Source organism: Ixodes scapularis, unplaced genomic scaffold, assembly GCF_016920785.2.
Source record: "Ixodes scapularis isolate PalLabHiFi unplaced genomic scaffold, ASM1692078v2 PGA_scaffold13__105_contigs__length_92229423, whole genome shotgun sequence".
In the NCBI taxonomy this organism is placed as follows: domain Eukaryota; kingdom Metazoa; phylum Arthropoda; class Arachnida; order Ixodida; family Ixodidae; genus Ixodes; species Ixodes scapularis.
The window spans coordinates 11,916,582-11,936,815 of NW_024609839.1; the positions used below are offsets into that span (position 1 = coordinate 11,916,582).

The following is a 20,234-nucleotide window of genomic DNA, read 5'->3' on the forward strand; positions in this document are numbered from 1 at the left end:
ATGACTATTTTATTACCAGGTGGCGCACGGCGCCACCCAATTTTTTGGTTCAGTCATATCTGTCCATTCATCCTTTTATCCATCCGAGGGATCAAACGTGCTATGATGTACCGTATTTACTCGCACAATGAACGCACTCGCGTAATGAACGCACCCCCAAGTCGGCTCTCAAAATTTTGACTTTTTTTTTTCACTCGCGTAATAAACGCACTCCAACTCTTACGTCAAAATTTTGACCCCCCCCAACGCGCGCGAAATGAACGCACTTTTCTATTCTGGTGCAACGAGCTCGCGAATGCATGGGCAGCGTGGGCGAACAAGAAACGCCTTGCAAAATGCGTTAAAAAATTCGTAAAGATCCAACAAGCAAGAAAAAGAAAACACGGAAAGGAGCTTTTCTTTTTTTTTTTCACAGCGCAGTCTGGACTTTGGGTTCGCGCGCCGCCGCGTCCAAGGAAGTAAGAAAGAGAAGCGCTCTGAGCGAACGAAACAGCTTGCGAAAGGTGGCAAAACAAAAAAACACGGAACGAAAAAAAAAACAAAAAAACGAAGAGCTTTTTTTTTGCACAGCACAGTTTGGTTACGGGGGTTGCGCGCCGCGCTGAAGGAGGTAAGAAAGAGGAGCGGAGAAGCCCTCTAAGCAAACGAAACAGCTTGCAAAAGGCAGCGAAAAGAAAAACAAAGAAGCACGGAACTGAGAAAATAAAAAAAAATAAAAAGAGCTTTTCTTTTTTTCTTTTTGCACAGCGCTGTTTGGTTACGGGGGCCGTGCGTGGCGTGGCGAGCCGCGCAAGGAGGTAAGAAAGATAAGCGGAGAGCCCTCGCCTAAGCAAACAAGACAGCTTGCAAAAAACTGCAAAAAAAACAAAAAACAACAACAAGGAACTAAGAGAAAAACACAAAACAAAGAGGAGTTTTTTTTTTTCACAGCTTAGTTTAGTTACGGTGTCGGGCGCCGCGCGCAAAGAGATAAGAAGTTACTTCGATTTTTCAGGATAAAAGGTCCCTTCATTATGCGAGTAAATACAGACGCAAAAATTTTACTTTGCCTAATGAATGCCCCCCCCAACTTTGCATCGATTTTTCGGAAAAAGAGTGCGTTCATTCTGCGAGTAAATACAGTATGTTATAATGCAACGTACAGTATAGACCACTTACAACGTAACCGCTTATAGTGCAGGACCGGGTATAACGCGGCTTTTTTAAACCACCGGTTCGCCTCCCATAGAACTCCATGTAATTAAATACCGCTTAAAATGCAGGCGCGCGAAGGGAAATACTAGTTATAGTGCGGTTTCTGGAACAGCCCACCGACCGATCCGACCGACCGCCGACTGGCGAAGCACGCTTCCCTGTGCGACACTAGATTTTGGCGCTAGCCGCAAGCGGCACTCGCGGAGCAAGGAGGTTGCTCGAAGAAGCGGGGAAAAGCAAAGAGAGGCTTCAGTTGCACGTGTCGTGCACGTGCAACTGAAGCACGTGCACGTGCGTGCGTCCCTCCGCTGCGTTGGAAAGGTTGGAAACAACCGGGCCGACAGAACAATCGCAGGTCGAGGAGACGTGTTCGCGCGCGTTGCATGCCGGTCGCGTGCCGGCTTCTTCTCACGCCCCTTCTTCTATCCGCAAACATGGCGTCGGTTGTGATCGTCGTCGTAGTCACGACCAACTCTATTGTAGACGGCGAGGTGGAAGCTCATCGTTCTGCGTAAAAGCGCTATCCTTGACTGTGAATTTTCGTTGTGTGTCACTATGATAACCCAGCACGTACTAGAAGGGAAGATCCACCTACTCGTGTGGCAATGTCGTGGCGGCACTCTCAAGACGGCAGAAACGCCCGTGTCGTCGTGTTTGTTTACTTCGAGTACAGTGGTGCTTTCTAAGCATTTGTGTTTTCGAACATCGCCGGGATTTCTTATTTGGAGCATTTCATGCCTGTGCTCAAGTTGAAGGTATTACTGGCGCGTACCGTATAAAGGATGCGAATTTTCACGCGTTTTCATCTCCGGAGAAGAGTGATTAGGGTTAGCAATCCTGAACGCTCGCAACGTCCGTCCGCAACCCGCGACGTTGTTAAAAGGCTGCAACAGGCAAAAATCACTCATTTCTTTCAAAATGTGACACACTTGAGAGAGAAGTGTACTAGTCTGGTAAAATAAAGGCTTTCCTCAAAGTAAGCTTTATTTTTCATCTAATATAAAATAAATCGTTTTACGAAGGTAAGTTGTCTCATGGCATGTATTTTGGCCTGAAAAATCGATGTTTTGGTTATAGCACGGTACCGCTTATAGTGCGGATTTTCGCGACTCCCGCGACATACGTTATATGCAGTCTACACTGTAGCATGTATCATTAATGTTCCCGAGTCTTGCCCCTTAATTTTTAATAGAAATTTGTTCCTAGAATCAAATCTATTTCTGTTTGCAATTTCAAGTATTTCACAGTGAAATTCTATTCAATACTCTTCAACACTAATATAAACCTAGTTTGCTTGAATTGTAACTCATGTACAACTTGCTAAGATGCTTTTTTAAAATTATGTCACAGTTACTCCGAAGGTGGTTCAAAATACAGATTTTTTTATCCTTAGTGCTCCAAAATGGACTTTTCTGCTCCTAAACTACTCAAAAATGCAGGCTTTTCTGCAATAAAAATGCCTCCAAAACCAGTTTGATCTGTCCCACCCATGTTTATACATTCACAATTCTTTTGCCATGTGTCACATTGCATATTATTCCAATAGCATGTGCCGCTCTATGAAAATTCCACCAAGGATGATAGCACCTTCATTGCATTTGACGAAATATCTCAGTGAGACAATGTTTTACTTACCCACTCGCTTATATGCACACTGAGGATGCTTGAGGGAGAGTTATGTATTGTTTCCAATCGGAGGAACCTCTTGGTGATAAAAACACTAAGTTTCGGTGGCTTAGGGCATTCAACAGATTTAACCACGTAGGCTTGGAAAGCTTCACTTTTTAGAAACAAAGGTTTGAAATGGGACAGTTCTGGAACTAGGGATGTGATTCGGAAGCTACAGTGGGGTAACACCATTCAAATAAGCTTCCTTATTGTATCAACCGTTTTGGTGAGCCTAGCTCCCTCACTTAGAGCTGTCCCCAAACTGTTTAGGACGAGTGTTGCTTGTCCGCGCACCCTCACTCACCTCTTAGCTGTTTTGGATTACCCAGGCTCGTTCACAGCTTAGTTTGCAGCGCTGCCGTCTCTCGGCAGCACATGGTTTTACGGCGAAGCTGTAATGCACTAGGATGTGGGAATGCATCCGCGGATATTGACAGAAAGCACTCCATTAGTTGTGGCAAGTATGAATAAATAAAAATAAAAAGAGGGGGAAACCAGCGTGAGTCAGCCTTCCTTGGCATTATTAGATAGCGAGGTTCTGATCCCTTGTTATCATCTCTAGGCATCGTCCTCGAGGTCGTCCAAGAGGTTGTCCTAGGCGTCGGGCTCTAGGCGTCATCCTCGAGGTCGTTCTAGATGTCGTCTTTGAGGTCGTCCTAGGCGTCATCCTAGAAGTCGCCCTAGAAATCCTTCTTGAGGTCATCCGAGATGTTGTCTTCTAGGTGGCGTCCTTGAGGTCGTCCGAGAGGTCATATTAGGTGTCGTCCTCTAGGCGTCGTTCTCGAGGTTGTCCTAGAAGTTGGCCTTGAGGTTGTCCTAGACGTTGTCCTCAAGGTCGTCCTAGAAGTTGTCGTTGAGGTCGTCCTAGATGTCGTCCTCGAGGTCGTCCTAGAAATCGTCCTTCATCTTCACGTGAAGTGGAAGGGCTGTACAATTTTTTATTGTACACATTTTTAAAAATGTCTCTGGTTGTGGAGACATATGTAGCCACAGGGATGATAGAAATGAACAAAAAATTAGATTGTGGTCAAAAACTGCTAAGGGGTTAAGCTGTGTTTTCTTTACTTGTTTTTCTCGTTATGTCCTGGACAGGCCTCGTCTTCTCACTTGGACATAGGGAGGACAGCAAACCGGGCCAGGGTGACTCTGAAGACCTGAAGGGCTCGCTTCGACTCGTCGACAGCCTGCAAGGCGTGGAGGTTGCTCGCGTGCTGTGTTGCACGCACTACAACTTGGCGCTGTCACGTGCTGGCACCGTTTACATGTGGTGAGCAGGACTTGGTGTAATTTCGCTTATATCTGCACACATTCACCAATCACTCGAGGCTGGTTCACAGATTTGTGTCTGAAGGTCTTGCTTTGCGACGGCCTGTGATTGCTTACGACGAGAGAACAGATTGGTGCCACCTATCAGGTAGCCCTGGAAACACTCGCGATTTGTGGATAACTAGACAAGGTTTTTCAGTATTTTCGAGATCAAATGTAATTGCTATTCATGATAAGTGCTCGCTGATAACATTGTCGGAATTATTTGGAGCCATGGTGAAAGAACGATAAGTAAAGAAGTGAATAAATGTATATGCAGATTGGGAGTGCTTTAGGGGTTGGATGGCGCCCATTTGTTCGCTCGTCGTAAGTGTTTACGAGCGGTTTCAGTTGACTCGACTGCACCTCAAGTGTGCCTCCAGGTGCTTCACGATTGTAATCGACGTTCGACGGGAGGTCAGTCGAGCAAAAATGGGTGCCGCTACTTTCTTTTTTTGCTTTTGCAGGGGCATGGGCAAACAGCACGACCTAGAAGGTCGGGTCAAGGTCGTTGGGGGTCTCGAAGGTCGCAGGGTCGTCGAACTCTCGGTGGGGTCGTCGCACTGTGTGGCAGTCACGCAGGACGGACAGCTGTACGTGTGGAGCTGTGGCGACTCGGCAGGTCGCGCTCCAACCGCGGAGGCCAGGCGTTTCCCCGTCGTGCCCCCTGCTGGAAAGACGCTCGCGGGCATTGCGTGTGGTTACCTTCAGGTAAGGGGAAAATAGGCTGGGGGAAGTGCTGACTCTACGCTGCTTCCTAGTGTCTTCCTTCACCGGTTTCTCGCATTCATACACCTCTAAAGGTATCTCAAACTTGTTTTCAGTAGTTTTCTGTCCTCGGAAAAAAAATATAGGGGGTGTCTTGTTCGGCTACATTGTGCCGAGAAATAAAAGCAAGAGCACGTTCGTGCAATGCGAGCAAAATGGTGTCGTGACGTACCTGAAGATGGCGCGTAACGACACCATTTTGCCCGCATTGCGCAGACATACTCCGGATCTCAGTTTTACTTTTTGGCACATTGACGGGAAAACCTGCGCCAAAGCAAGTGAAAGTGCATCTTTTGCCGGTGTTGTTAAATATTGAAAGGAGGTGGTAATGTTGACATTCAGCGATGAGCGGAGAGTGGGACGTATGCAGAGAAACAAGGCAGAACATTGCGGAGAAGCGGGTGCTAGGCGACGAGCTTTTGCAGAACAAAATGCCGTATTTACACGATTGTAAGTCGACTCAATCGTGAGTCATTGCACATCTACAAAAAAAGAAAGATAATTATACTTAGGGATGCATTCTACGGCAAACATGTGAAAACAGCAGGGAGCCTCTTTCGAGAGCCCAGCCTCCAGCGTGTGCTTGATGCCTTCTGGCGTGCTTTGGCTGCGCATGCATGCACGAGGTGCATGAGATTCCCACTTGTTATCGAAGCTAAGAAGCTTGCGCTGGAGGCGGGACAAGTGAAGCCGCTCCCTGTCGTTCTCACTCTGTCTGCAACTAGAAACTATGACTCTTCAGCACTAATGCTGTCGTTCCTGTCGTCATCAGTGCTACGTTCTCAAAGCACATCATCGGCGGCGTCCAACGAAATGTGGCACTTCGCAAATGACCGCATGAACCGCATCCCCCGTGCCTGCTCCGTGATCGTGTCGTACATCACGGGTAGGGACCGATCGCACTTTCCTGCGACGTACGTTGCAACCCTGACCGCCTGACCTTGAACTCGGGAAGGCATCCAGACCTGTAAAGACTTTGGCCCGTAGAAGCCTCTTGCAGTTTACCGCCACAGTTAAGATCCTGCGCCGTTGCAGACACCACTGGAGCACTACCCGATAGGTCGAACTTGCGTCCAGCAGCGCAGTTTTTGGTTGCGTTTGGATGATCATCGCCGAAAAGAGCACTGAAAACCAAAGCTGCCCGGATCAGCGTGTCAATACAGAGAAACATAGTTGGCACTCCAGTATGATCTCGACACACAATCAAACAGTGTGTGACTGTGAATTGTTTGAAAAAAGCAGCGGGAAGTGAGGCTGCTGTTCCAGTACTCATTCCAGAGTGACTCTTACATCAAGTGCCGCCACCCCCGGGAGTCATGCGCACCGTGCGCCGTTCACCGCCATACATTTGGGCTGATTTGCAAATTGCTATCAGTAATACTCACGTGCAGAGAAAAAAAAAAAAAATTTTTATAATATGGGTTTACAGAATAGTACAATGCTACAGGTACAGCCGGCTGAGCTCTTAACAAGCTGAGGTGTTTTTGATATTGTGATTGTTTCGTTTTGTCGGCAATGGAATGTTTTGGTTTGATTATAAGTTGTAGGAAATCGCGTACCGCCGCCGATTTGCCGTTTCCCATGTGGTCCGTCAACAACCCGAGTCCAGCCTGGTTCTTTCACGGGAGTGGGATTTCGCTCCCCGTTTATTCGTACAATAAAACACAACGCTACAAAGCACTCAATCTAAACTACAAATACACACGACATTACACAAATATTTACAAACGCACGTTAAGCCCAAACACAAAGAAGGCCCCCAGGCATCGTGTCCTGGATTACCCTAGGTCCAGTCGCCACCCACTTGCCTGCCAGTGCCTGTGTCTCGTCCGGAGTTCTAAGAGGCCTCTCACCCCCTGGCCCACCAAGTATATATCTCGATCGATGGGCGAGGAGGTTTCTCCTCGCCCGCCACGCCTGCAGTGCCATTCAGTGGCTAGGAGAGAAAGCGGCACGTCGGGAGCCGAATTCAAGATCCCGATCGACCCCGCGGCGACACGACCATGTGATCATGTCTGAGGCGAGGCAGCTAGTTGGCTGCCTCAACTGTGCCAGAGTGGTTTGATGGGCGCCCTCGGGAATGCACGCCATAAAGTCGACCCCCTCACTTCAGATTTTTGAAAATTGAAAAATGGGTCGACCTACATTCGTGTGAATACTGTATGTTTCAAGTTGGCTTCGAGAAGTTGAGATGTTATAGTGAAATTGAATGCGGTGAAAGTTTCTAAAACTCTCCAATATTATGCGTAGCAACTGGATACTACCAAAGTGGAATTTCGTATAACATGAGTAATGTTTGAAAATACCTGTTTTTAAGTTAGCGAATGACTCTTCCATGTCATCACGTCATTGTTGTCGGGGCTCTCCTCTCTTCCCTCTTTTTGCCTGATGCAGGCAATGGAAACACCCGACTTCTCTCTCTTCGCTGCGACGACACAACAACAAACGCCCACACCAAAATCCCTGCAAAGTGCCACCCGTAAAGTTATTGCTTTAAAAAACACTACTCCTTTGAAATTCTATCTCCCAGGTTTCGGCCATTTGCAGAGTGGGATGGTTACCTCGAGGTTTAATGGCGATTGCGACTAGCCCCTATGATAGCTTACATGATAAAAAAACAAACAAAGTCCTTTTTTTTGTTTTAATTGTATGACATTCACGGTGTGGCTTAGCACAGCTGATTCGGGCATGAAAAGCTGAGGAACAAAACCAAATAATTTTTTCTGAGTGTCCGAGTGTCACATTGGAAGGAAACTTGTGGTAAGCCTGTTATGTTGGTATGGGCATTTCAGGTACTGATACAGTAAATGTGTCAAGGGTGCTCCAAATGCTTAGCATTCATAAGTCATCTGTGACTTCATGGTGCCATGTGACATCAGTGTCACATGACATTACCGTGTCACGTGACACCGTGTCGCCCAGGGTGTTCCAAATGCATAGCATTCATAGGTCATCTGTGACTTCATGGTGCCATGTGACAGGCACGTAGCCAGGGGGGGGGGGGACCCCCCCAAAATCGTCCATTTTGCTGGGGCCTCCTCTCCCCCCTCCCCCTCATACAGCAGTTTGTCATGGGTGCCCCCCCCCCCCCCCCCCCCCGAAATGAAATCCTGGCTACGTGCCTGCCATGTGACATCACAGTGTCACGTGATGTCATGGTGTCACGTGACATCAGGGTGTCGTGTGACGTCATTGTGTCGCGTGACGTCATGTGTCGCATGACGTCCGTCGCGTGGATGATGACACATGAACACCGTGGCATCATCACAGTATTCTCGTAATCATGTCATGGCAAACCCTAAAAACATTTAGCTGCATGTTTGGTTATTTTGCCAAACGCATTTAAATGCGGTAGCAAAGATGTGTTTAAATGCTATAGCATTGTTGGCAAAAACTGTCTTGAAGCGAAATAAAATTTGATTAAATTCCTATGTTTCACAAGTATTTTAACCTTAGCATTGTTACTGGAGTGATTATGCAATTTTACTGCATGCATGCAGCACACAGTGTGGCAATCGTCGGTGGCACTGCAGTGGCTGTCGTGGTTGTTGTCGCTGCTTTTGTTCTTGAGGTTGTTGCTACTGTCTTTTGATTTTAACGTCATACAAAGCAACAGTTTATTACAACCAAGTTGTATACCTCTATCAGCCAAGGAAATTTTTGTGCCGTCAGCGTTGTAAGCAAAAACCTCTCGGCAGACAATTGAAAGCAAAACAGCATATCTCCTTTGAAATCAGGCAGACAGCTCAGTATTCATTTCATTAAAGAAAACCACAAAACAAGCATCAAAATCACATGATGGATGATAAGGCACATGTGAACAATAGGAACACCCTCCCACGCGTTCCGGTAAAGATTAGGCTTGCAGCTGCTTCGAAAGGGGTTCAAGTCATTCAAAGCCCTCGTGTGAAGTGCATAGCACATAATGGACGATAACGGCACCTGCGAACAATGCGAAGCACGTTCCTTCTCTCCGCAGTTGTTTTCATGTCGGCGTTCTCACATAAAAAAGACTCCAGAAGATTGAAGCGAAAAGTACAAACACCACACATACAACAAACACCACGCATACAACATTCGTTTCAATATAGAATAAGCACAAAACAAGCATCCTAACCATATAATGAATGATAAGGAGCTCCTGAAAACAATGCAAAGCATGTAGCGCTGACCGCATACTTTCCCGGTGAAGATTAGTGTTGCCCAAGTTGCCGCGCCAACGGCAGCTTGCGATGTGGGGAGTGACGTCACTAGCCTTTCATATATTAAAGAAGTTGCCTATACCCCGTTTCAGCTTACGTCCGGACGCAGAGGATGCTGCGAGCTATCTTAGCCAATCCCGTTCTGTGGACGTGGCCCGTGATACGCTTTCCACGCATCGCTGTGCCACCTCTCTGAGGTCACGTGACACTCACACGGCCTCCGATTGGCTCCGATGGCTCGTAACATCCGCTGCGCTTAAACTTACAATGAAAGAGAGTATAGCAACTGATTTCATTGTTGCTGCAGCACCGCGATGAATAGGCCACGCACAGTGAGCACTCCCAAGGCGTGAAGACTAGGAGCGGCAAAGGGAAAAAAAATGGCAATCCGACCAACGGGGGCGTGCTGCGACCGACGGCAGCATTTCGTATAGTGCAGCAGGCAACCGTTGCAGGTGACACCACAGCTTGGCTGACCAATTACCTTCACAGCATGGATTGGAGCCCCAATGTTTTGCATTGAGAAGTATGCTGCAAAGGCCAGGCAGCGTAGTCTGGGAACGCCTCGCGCGAAGATGCAATCAACGAGGTCGTTTCTGCTCCCGATCGTCAGGACTGATCTCGAGGCGTGGGCCCTTGGTGGCATTGTGAACGCTAGAGGCTAAATGGCACTTGCAGAGAAAAAACCGTGTTTTGTATGAAAACAGATTACCATTGTCTCCCTGCGACACTGTGCACTCTTCTCTCTTTAGCACCACTCAGACACAAACCCCTTGCGCTGAATTTTGTGGGTCACCAAGAGAGAAGTGTGCTTTGCTGTCCTTTTTATTCCTCGTTCCCCACACTCTTTCTACACATTCTGTTTCTGCTTCTCTCTTTTTCACCCTTTTCATCCCTTTCTGCTCCATGCGCTTTCTCACACCATCTGGTTTTTCTCCTCCCGTTCCTGCGTACTGGGTTTGTAGCTCAGTCAGCAGCGCAGTTGGCTTCCACGCCGGAGACTGGTGTTCAATACCTGTCATCGGTTGCCTTTTTTTTTTTCAAGATTGTTTTGGGGTTACAGACTGACCGACTTACACATTTCGTGCTTACTTGACTCATGAGGTTGGTTGGCCCTATAAAGCTACCGCTTTAAAAATATCACGCGAATACCATGATGTCAGCAGTGTGACGTCGCTATTGAGGCCACCTGCCATGGACGCAAAAAGCCAGGAGCTGGCCCTATAAATGCCATGCGTTTAGAAACATTGATGTAACAAAGATATCCTCTTTAGAGAGACAATGCTGTTCAATCTTGCTAATGTTCCTGGGTTTGTCGTGCAGATGTATGGATGGACAGCTGTGGATCGCGGCTCGTTGCATCTGCGGGAACCGTTCGTGGTTGACGTGTGCCCCACGACGGTGGAGCACGTGGACGAGCTGCTGACTTGGGCCTGCGAGGGAATTGATGTGGCGTGGCCGCCTCCACCTCAAGAGAAAGAGTGCATCGCCACAGCTGCCCTCAACCTCCTCAGGCTGCAGGTTAGCGACAACCCGTTGTTTGATTACGCACCACAGTCGTTGACAGGATGAGAACTGCAGAGAGGAGTTGCCCCACTTTCGGCACGAGCTTCGTAGGCGTGCACGTGCAGCCAAAGCATGGCGAAAGGCAACCACCGCGTGCTGGAGGATGGGCATTTGAAAGACATGCCCTGCATGATTCATTACATGCACATTATTCTCTATAGGCTTCTGCGGTGCGTTATTGCATCACTTGAGGGCTGCACCGATTGCATCGTTGTGCGCCAATCCACCCTCACCGCGCCAGCCTGCTCCTAAGTGCAAATTTTGTGCCAAAACTATTCTGGTTTTCACCAGAGTGGAAAAGCTGCATTTCTCTAGGCGTCGTCCTCGCGGTCGTCCTAGAAGTCATCCTTGAGGTCGTCCTAGACGTCCTCCTTAAGGTCATCCTAGAAGTCCTTGAGGTTGTCCTAGATGTCGTCCCTGAGGTCGTCCTAGGCGTCGTCCTTGAGGTCGTCCTAGACTTCATCCCTGAGGTCGTCCTAGGCGTCGTCCTTGGGGTCGTCCTAGAAGTTGTCCTCTCGGCGGCGTCCTTGAGGTCGTCCCACCATAGTACAGCTTCTTCATCAAAGCGAAAAAACAGTTTGTTTTTTTTTCAGCTATATTTATTAGAATACTTTTCTTTACTGGCCACAGTGGTTTGCCATGTTTTGTTCATTTAGATAATTCTGAACCAATGTTCTGGAACCACCATATTGATGTGGTTGTGTCAACAATAAAGCAGACCGGTGACTCTCGTTTGATGAAAACAGGTGCCAAGTGCCTATTTTCATCTAACAAGAATGATCGTGATTTATTTCGGACCAGGTAAATCGACGCAGTGTTTCGTTTCATTTCATGGTGATCAGCCGTCAGGCACCAGCCGCACGAGGAAGAACTGCGCGAGTTGGTTGTTTAAGTCGCCTATTTGGAGCACGAGGAAAAGTAAATGCTTTTGTTGTTTTTCAGAAATATACTGTATTTCAATGAATATAAATAATGCGTACAATAAAAGTTGCATGTTGATTTTGGTCCCCGAGACAAGTGCTTTCAAAGCACTTGTTTGGGCGTGTTACTTTGTGCCATCAGTGCCACAGCTAAGCAAACAATGGTTTGTAGGTGCCTCATCTTTTAAAATGGTACATGCATAGGTGGCTTTGTCTTTAACTCATCATTTTCTTCCTTTTTTTTTAATATTTTTTCGACAGTGGCATTGAGCATGGTTGTGTGTATTCGAAATACCGCATGCAATAAATCGCATATACCGTTAAGTCTTGTATAAACGCCCGCAACCCGAAAAATCGCCCATCCCAGGCGATTTTTCGGCATCGAAACATTGCTCCCACACCGATTCCCGCCAAATATTGATCACTGAATGTCTAACGGGGAATCGCATCAACCGCGAAATCTTCAGTATTGGTACATGTGACAAGCATGTTCGCCGCGGTTTCAGTCATACTTATCGCATATACCGTATTTACTCACCTAATGAAAACACATATTTGGGGGGAGGGGGGCGTTCATTACACGGGGTAAACTTTTTGCGTTTACACACTTCGTGCGAATGTCATATTAGGTGCCACTGTGACACGGCAAGGTACTGTGGCACGTCTCCAGTGATAGAGGCACACCCACGGCTGGTCAGAGTGTGCCACAATAACCATGCATTATAAATTGCAAAATTGCAAACTTGGCGCAGCATGGCCTATGTTGCTTTTTGTGCCATTAAACACCTAATGATCATCATCATTGTAAATTGCAAACCTTTTTAGGGCACTTTCGGGGTGCCTTTTGCCGAAGGAAAAGCGCCTTACAAAGCTCACTCAGCACGAAAAGCAACACGACTGTTCTTAGGCGATATATTTTGCTAGTATCTGGTGAGCACGCTCAGTTATATCACACGACTACGCGTATAAAAACTCGTACAAAGTCCAACCCTCGACCTCTGAAGCCTGCTCGCATGGATCAAGTTTCGTTCACGGTGAGGCTACCAGACTCTCCCAGCCTACAGCGCAGTGTGCACCTCGTGCCTTTCTGTTGGGGATTAAATAAATGCATTCACCCGGAGTATGTGAAATTAGGCCTAACCACTTATGATTTCACTGTCCGAAAGTGGACCACAGACGACGGCTTGTTTGTTGATATCAACGCATCCGATAGGCGAAGATTGTCTGGGGTTCGGCAATTCCTCGACCCAAGCTTCGTCAAGTGTGCACGACACTCGGTTTCACGGTTGATCACTTCCGTAACTACCGCAACTATGCACTTGCGGCCATTACGAGAGCAGCCTGGCTTGGCTTGCCTTTACTTGACTTCGCTTGGCGGCAAAAGAAAACTGGCTTGGTGGCTTGCTAAATTAAACGCAATTCGAGACTCTCGGATCCAAAAGTTGGAGGTGCGTTGATTACGGGAGGGAAGAAAAAAAGTCAAAATATTGATGCCCGTTGTGGGGGGCGCATTTAATATGCGAGTGCGTTTAATATGCGAGTAAATTAGACACGCAAATCTGCAGCATCCGAAATCTGCGGTATCCCTTTCCGTGACATGCAAATTTTTAACTCTTTCCCACATCTATTTTGTTTTCTGGCTGCGATTTAGAAACCAACCTAAAAGCCTGCTGGCGTCTGTTCACCTATAATCTAATATGTTGGGAAAGCGATAATTGATCAACAAAATTAAACAAACATTTGACATTACTTTCTTCTTGCATGTTTCCGCTTACACGCTCCTCATTCGTGTCGTACACCTAATAATAAAAGTGATAATTGGTTGCCTCACCTGTAAACTTTCTTGTAAATGACTTACGTGGCGAATACACGCGCTGGCACACAAACAGCAAGCCGGCGGGAGGACGAGGAGAACAGTGGGAATGTCCTGCTGAGCAAGGCAAGCTCTAAACCATTGTGCTAGGACGCATCCAAGCAATTGACTTGCGAGAAACGCCTTCTGTTTCATCGTCTTAATTGCTAGTTTTGTCGGTCCCTTTTTTTTATCAAACTTTTGACCAAGCTCTTTTTTTTTTTTTTTCAGTCATGTTTGTTTTAGTAAGGGCTTGAGCACATATGTATGAGCAGGGATGATGTCATAGAGTTTTCAATATTTTGCATTTGTACTTTTTATCAGATTGAGTAGGTTTGTACTCTGTTAATTAACTTGAGTATTGTAATGTTTTTGTTTGCTAAATGAGGACTGGGAACATTGTATTTCCTAATAATGAAAACTAGTCAGTAGGTATTGGACTTTATTTCATACCATGCCATTGCATCTTGAAATGGTTTTGTTTTAGTAGACTTATGGGAACTTGTGATCTGAGTTGCCAAATAAGCACAGCGTTTTGTTCTCATGAGCTTTAAGTTGTGCTTCTTTAGTTGACTATGCCTTCTATTGAAAATCCAGGATAGTTCTCAATAGCTGCCATTAAGATAAAGGGCAATTAGGGTGTTAGCTTTTTATGCTATGGGCTGGATTATATTTAAAGGAGTCATGAAACGCTTTTCCAACTTTTTTCTGTTTAGCTTTCCTCCTCAACTCATAAATCGCGCATTCTACCAAACAGTTCAAGAAGATGGAAAAGGGGGGAGTCCCCTCTTGCTCGGACTCTTTGTGTACACGGGCACAGCCATTCTCCCCCTAGAAGATTAGCCCGTCGCTCAAAATTCTGACAAAAGTTGCTTTCCCCCAAAGCTGAAAGTGCTGTGGAAGCTATGTGCTTGTTGGGCCAGCCACACATTTGCCATGTGATCACACTCTCTCGCGCATACCCACGCGCAGAGAATGAGGTCAGGTGATGAAAGGCAGGCGGCTGATTGGTCCGGCAAGGGCGTAGCTTCCACCACAATGTCAACTCAGGAGTGAAGGGATTAAGTGAGGTCCGGTACTGTGCGACGTGCGTTTGGGCCCGGTGACGCGCTTTGGGGACCACGGTTGTACAAAAGTGAAAAGGCAGAGAGCTAAGAAAAGGAGTGAGTTAAGAGATAGTTTGCTGTGTTTTTAAATTTTCATACCGAAAGTCAGGCTTTTGACTTTCTATCTTTTTTTCTTTTGGCCCACTGAACGATGTGCTAGTATTTGTAAAATCCCAGTATAAATAGATTTATTCTAGCCCAAAATTCGTTTCATGGGCCCTTTAAGAAGAGGGTATGTTTGGAATTGGTTCTGGAACGTCACATGGAGATGACCTTTAAAACACCTCTGCACTTATAGCCTTAATATTGACCTGCGTGGCCAGCTCCAAGATTTATTGCTTCCAAACTTAATTTCTGTGGCTGCTGAGCTGCTCCAAAGTAGAACTTTTCCTGCTCTAAAGCTGCTCCAAAGGGGCATCCTTGGTGCTCCCAGATCTGCTACAAATGGATGAAGCTTGCTTCCACCCCTGATCCCTGCCAAAACTAGAGGGTGGTTTCTCGGCTGCCATTAAAGGGAGATTGGTGTTTCTCGAGAACTTTTGAACTAGCCCATACACTTTAATAATGATTGTAATGTCCCTTTTAGACCTTGCCTGCTGCCGCATGCACATCTTCATTCTAAAAAGTCTAGACTCCATGTATGTATAGTTTCTTTACATCCGGTCTTTTCGTGTGTTTGATGCATGTTCTGCCATCACATTGTTACACCCAGATCCATGCAGCAATCAGCAACGGTGTGGGCGCTGAACAGCTAGGAATGGTGCCCGACTCGCGCCTGCTGGCTTCACTGAAGCAGAGGGTGGTCTCCCTCGCCAGCGGTTCCAACGTGCTGCCCACCATTCAGCGCGCTGCTCAGCAGACCCTCCAAGCAGGCTGGAGCTTCCTGCTTCCCACCGCTGATGAAAGGGCTAGAGCGCTCTCGGTCCTGCTGCTGAGCTCAGGTGAGTCACTCTCGCCATTCGTGTCCACTTTGCTTTTATTAATGCTCTAAAAGGCCTCTGATAAGGCCTCTAGGCATGCCCTAGATTTTTTTGGAAGCACTAAGCACAAGTTCCTAGCAACCATAAAAGAAATATTTGCAACTCAAAATTTGTTTCGCCTCCCTGCTCGAGGCTTCCCCTACTCTCTCTTCTTCAGTTGCACTCAATGACGACGCAGAAACCCTGGTAGACATCTTTAATGCTGTTATGCATTCCGTTCAGCATTCTGTCCAGCATTCGGTTCAGCAATCCATTCACCACTCCGTCCAGTACCGTATTTATTCGAATATAGGTCGACCTTTTTTTTTTTTGGAAATGTTGTCAAAAATTAGGGGACGACCTATAATCGCAGTGATGTGATTGCTGCGCCAATTGCGCCAAACTGCGACAAGGGGCTAACCCTGCTACATCCTGCTACACTTTGCCAAAATATGGGTAATCTGCGCCAAGCCTGCGCCAAAAGACCAATTTTGGTCGTCTTTTGAAACCGGAACTAAACTGAGTACCGTAATTGAGCATGTGTGAGCTAGGTAGCGCAAGCGGCTGCCCAACAAAAAGTACCCTCTGTCAATCGTCCATCCGGGCTGCATAGTTTTACCTGCCACCTCTCGTTTTACGCTCTCGTCGTTAATGTGTCTCGTCAATCGCGCCTTAAAAAAAAAAAAAAAAAAATCAACGATTGACGCGGGCGTGTGTTGACGCTTCAGTGCCTCAGTCATTGTACAAGGCGCTCCAAGTAATTTTTGACCCTGACTCGCGATGTCTTGTTTTGACCTGACTCGCTCAGGTTCTTTTTTTTCTGTGTGTTTAGCTTGTGCCTCGCCTGCCGGCCTGGCAAGCACGTGCCGCTGGACAGTTTTTTGTCATATGCTGGACAATTACACTTTGCATACAATTTTGGGAACCAGTTGGCGACGGAGCGGAGTGGCATGGTGTCTGTTTTGATCGAACAGCCATCTCCGCTCGCGCGACGAAACACGTGTAAATGCAAGCCTGCCGAAGTTGCCCTCATGTGCATGCGAACATGACTGCACGACAGAAGCACTAGCCGAGACGCTTGCAACCCATTGTTTTACGTTTGCTTACTTTTGACGAAAATCGGGCTCGTCGGGAACCAGTAAAATGGTGGCAAGCGGTTTTTCGGAAATGCTCGGCAACGCCCACAGCACTGTTCACTTGTGGGATGTCTCAATATCTTCTTGGAGACATTGAAAGTGGGAATTCATTACTAGCCACAGGCAAAGTGAGGCTTGCAGCAGAGTTGTAGAAACTTTCGGAAGGCAAAAAGAAAAGCCCCCACTAGTCTTAATGCACCTTTGTCTTGTGTACAATTTCGCATTGTACTGCAGTAGTTACGTGTATCATCAGTTGGAGACAGCTTCCATTTATTATATTATATAACTACGGTAGTCAACCTAATGCTGTGATATTTACTAATAAGCTGGTCATTTTTAAATAAATTTTAATATGTGCAGTTTGGTTCTTATTTATCTATAACGGTACATATATATGTATAATTTAACTGAAGCATTGCAACTTATGTCATGTCATTGGCATTTCAGTTACATGTTGAATGACTCCCAGGTGGTCGAACTTGACCATAGTTTGTTTATTGCGGCGAGCGAAGTGTCCTTCGTTCGTACAGCACTTAAAACGAATATGTTTATTTTTCTAAGAATATCTGCTCCAAAAGCCACTTTTGCTGCTCCGAAACACTCTCTTTGCTACTCCAAAAGCCACTTTTGCTGCTCCAAAACACTGTTCTGGCTGCTCCAAAACACCCTTTTGGCTGCTCCAAAAGGTGCTCCAAAATGGCCTAGGCCAATCACATCACTGTAATCGTGACCAAAGAATTTCGACCTAATTCGCGACCAAAATTTGAAACCCTACCGAGGGTCTGGAGCTATCAATCACCTAGCCGGCGGTCGCGGTAGAGCCGCGCGGCTTCTTGTTTCAAAAAGCTTTTGATGCACAAAAACAACCGAACAGCAGCAGCCGACAGCCCGTGGCCGCCTGCTACGGCTCTCGCGCACATTCCTCAGGCATCGAGTTTCGCCATCACGCCTGTAGCGTTCCCCTCGCTGGGCAAGGGGGAAGGGGAGGGAGAGGAACGCGATGCACCATGCACTTTGCCCTCCTATGCGCTCCCATTCCTCTTTCCCTCGCAAACGCGCAAACAAAAAAAAAAAAAAAAAAAAAACGGAGTTACTTTAGTTTGTTTTTTTCGGCGGGTCGCGTGTTACTCACGGGGCTCGCAGCGTTGCTCGTGTCTTTGTGTTTGATCTTTCGTCGCTCGCCCGTCTCCACCTTCTTTCGTTTTTTCTTGTCGTCATCCATTTTACAGCGGTGTCAGTGAGGTATTGTTGCCGATTTGCGAGGATGTCTACCAAGCTGACGAAGCTTTTTTGACATCGCCCTGTGATTTAGCTGAGAGTGCTGTAAATAAAGGTTTGTTTCTTTTGCCCTAACTTTCCCCTGTTCCTTAAAAAAAAAAAAAAAAGAAAGGTCGATTTATATTTGAATTATTTTTTTTTATTCTCGGTGGGCTCAATAAATAGGGGTCGACCTATTTTCGTGGTCAACCTATTTTCGGGTATATACGGTAGTTCGTCTAGCGTTCCATTCAGCCTTTTGTTGAGCATTCGTTTGGGTTTGAGAGGTCAGGCAATGCTTTCACTCTAATCAACTAGCCTTGTGTAGGCTGGTAGGTGATGCAGGCTACTGCACGATACAAGAATCGTAGCTACTGCCATTTATCCGCTCGATGCTGACAGCAAGCAGAATGCGAAGACAGTCGCCAAAGTAAACCACCCGCATAAAATTGGTCCAATCTTTTGTCACGTTTGTAGGATCGCAAGCATCAGACACCAACCTGGGTTCCGGACGACGCTTCATGATGGACCTCCTCGTTGGAAGCCTGATGGCAGACGGCGGGCTGGAGTCCTCGTTGCAGACGGCCATCAAGGTGGAGATTCAAGACATGGAAGACGCAAGGGTCAGTTCAATGGCGCTTTACACCATTCGAAAGGCTGTCGTACAAATGCTCCCACTTAGGGGTGGCACAATTTGCACTTCCTCAGCCACGATGCCTAGAACGCATCTCCAACAGGTGCGTTAACCGTATCCTCATTGTGGCTTCTTGATTTTCACCCGATGGCATCATATTAGCATCATGCCATTGCCCGTCACGATCCTGGTAATGTCGCAGGAACGGTGGTCGGTATGGCAGATGCCAGATGCTAGCTTGTCAGTTCACAGGGGCTTTAGCAGCCAGGAGTTAGGACACAGCATCAACAACATTCACATTCCCCGGTACTTCTTGCTGGAAGTTGTAGAATCAACTGCTAGGATTGCGGCATCCGATAGCGTGCCACGCTGGCTCTCATAGCATCATTTATTGCCGCTTCGGGGCCATTTGGGTGCGAGACGTTCGACACACCATTGGGAAACTCGTTTCAGCCACCGTGACGGTCGCCATTTGAAAGGTTGCAATCTTAAAGCTTCCGGTTCGGAGCAGCACGATTGCAATTCCCCGGATCGTCTTGGCCGCCCCTTTCCAGGAAAAGGAGTCGGGCAAGCAGCTCTCCAAGGAGATGACATCCAGCGGAGAACAGCTGATGTCCGACCAGGCGCTCTTGGAGTCGGAGACCAAGCGGACGCAGGTGCTGTCGGAGGACGCCTCGTCCACCATCCCGCTGCTGCACCTCGTGAAGCAGCTGCTCAGGTGCGTTCGCGTTGCCACTCTCTCGGCGGTATTTAGTGCAACGTTTTAGTTTCGGAATGTGTACGCTGAAGCTCAGTGCTTGAACTGCTCTGTGCACCGAGGAACACTGAGCTCGATATTTTAAAGGAACCTCGAAGCAAAAACTGTAGAGCCGCTAAATGAGCTACGCTTAGAGCGGCGGCATTTCATTCCCCGATTGTCTCGCAAGTGCTGGCATTTCGAACCTTGGTGAAGAGCGGGCGCAATCGGCAATGCGTTACGGTCCGGAAATGCAACTTGCTCGGCTCGAGATGCGGTGTCAGAAAACTTGGGCGATGCCGTCTTGCTTCGTCGCGGACTGTTTAATATTTCTGGAGGGCGGAAAAATGTTATCTGAAATTTCAGCTAAAGCTTCGGATGACTAGGCACCCTGGTCCTAAGCACCGAGATGGCTCGAGTGTCGTTGTTTCGAAGCATACAATCGATCTCGGATAGACAGAATGCAATGGGCAGCGCAAAATAGTTCAATATACAGGGTGAAACAAGGAGACGGCAGGCTCTTTAAATCGACCGCAAAATTCGGTTTCTTAACCTACCACGCTACGACTTTGTGCAGCGTTGCCCACAGATAGTGCATTTTTTTTGTAAAATTTGCAAAGAGCGAACTTACCTGAGGAAAAAGTAAAGAAAGAAAAAGGCTTAGCTCCTATGGAAACGCAGCGACGCCACCAGTCTTCAAACAACACGGCGCCGTTTCGCACGGGAGACAAGAGATGGCGCAAGCGGTCGGGACGCCAACTGCCGCCAACGAACGAGCAGACGACGCCGAGAGCTGGCGTATTTAGCAAACAAGGAACTGCAGTTCCTTGTTGTTACTGTGCCTGTTTTTGTTTCTGCGACTGTCGCCCTCCTGCGGAACGCGCGCCGCTTTTGAGTCGAAAAGATTGTCTGCTAAAGACGCTGGCTCTCG

The 20,234-nt window shown here is 47.2% G+C and overlaps 1 protein-coding gene across 3 annotated transcripts in view; it reads left to right on the forward strand.

Moving 5' to 3' along the window:
- Positions 1-20,234, forward strand: part of LOC8024807 (E3 ubiquitin-protein ligase HERC2) — a 219,161-nt gene that overhangs the window by 41,302 nt on the left and 157,625 nt on the right. For all 3 annotated transcript variants that reach the window (XM_042289815.1, XM_040214461.3, XM_042289816.1), the window contains exons 14-19: positions 3,955-4,129; positions 4,635-4,878; positions 10,461-10,658; positions 15,294-15,522; positions 18,411-18,556; positions 19,122-19,285. In XM_042289815.1, the coding sequence (XP_042145749.1) occupies positions 3,955-4,129; positions 4,635-4,878; positions 10,461-10,658; positions 15,294-15,522; positions 18,411-18,556; positions 19,122-19,285 (1,156 nt within the window). The remainder of the gene's footprint in view (positions 1-3,954; positions 4,130-4,634; positions 4,879-10,460; positions 10,659-15,293; positions 15,523-18,410; positions 18,557-19,121; positions 19,286-20,234) is intronic.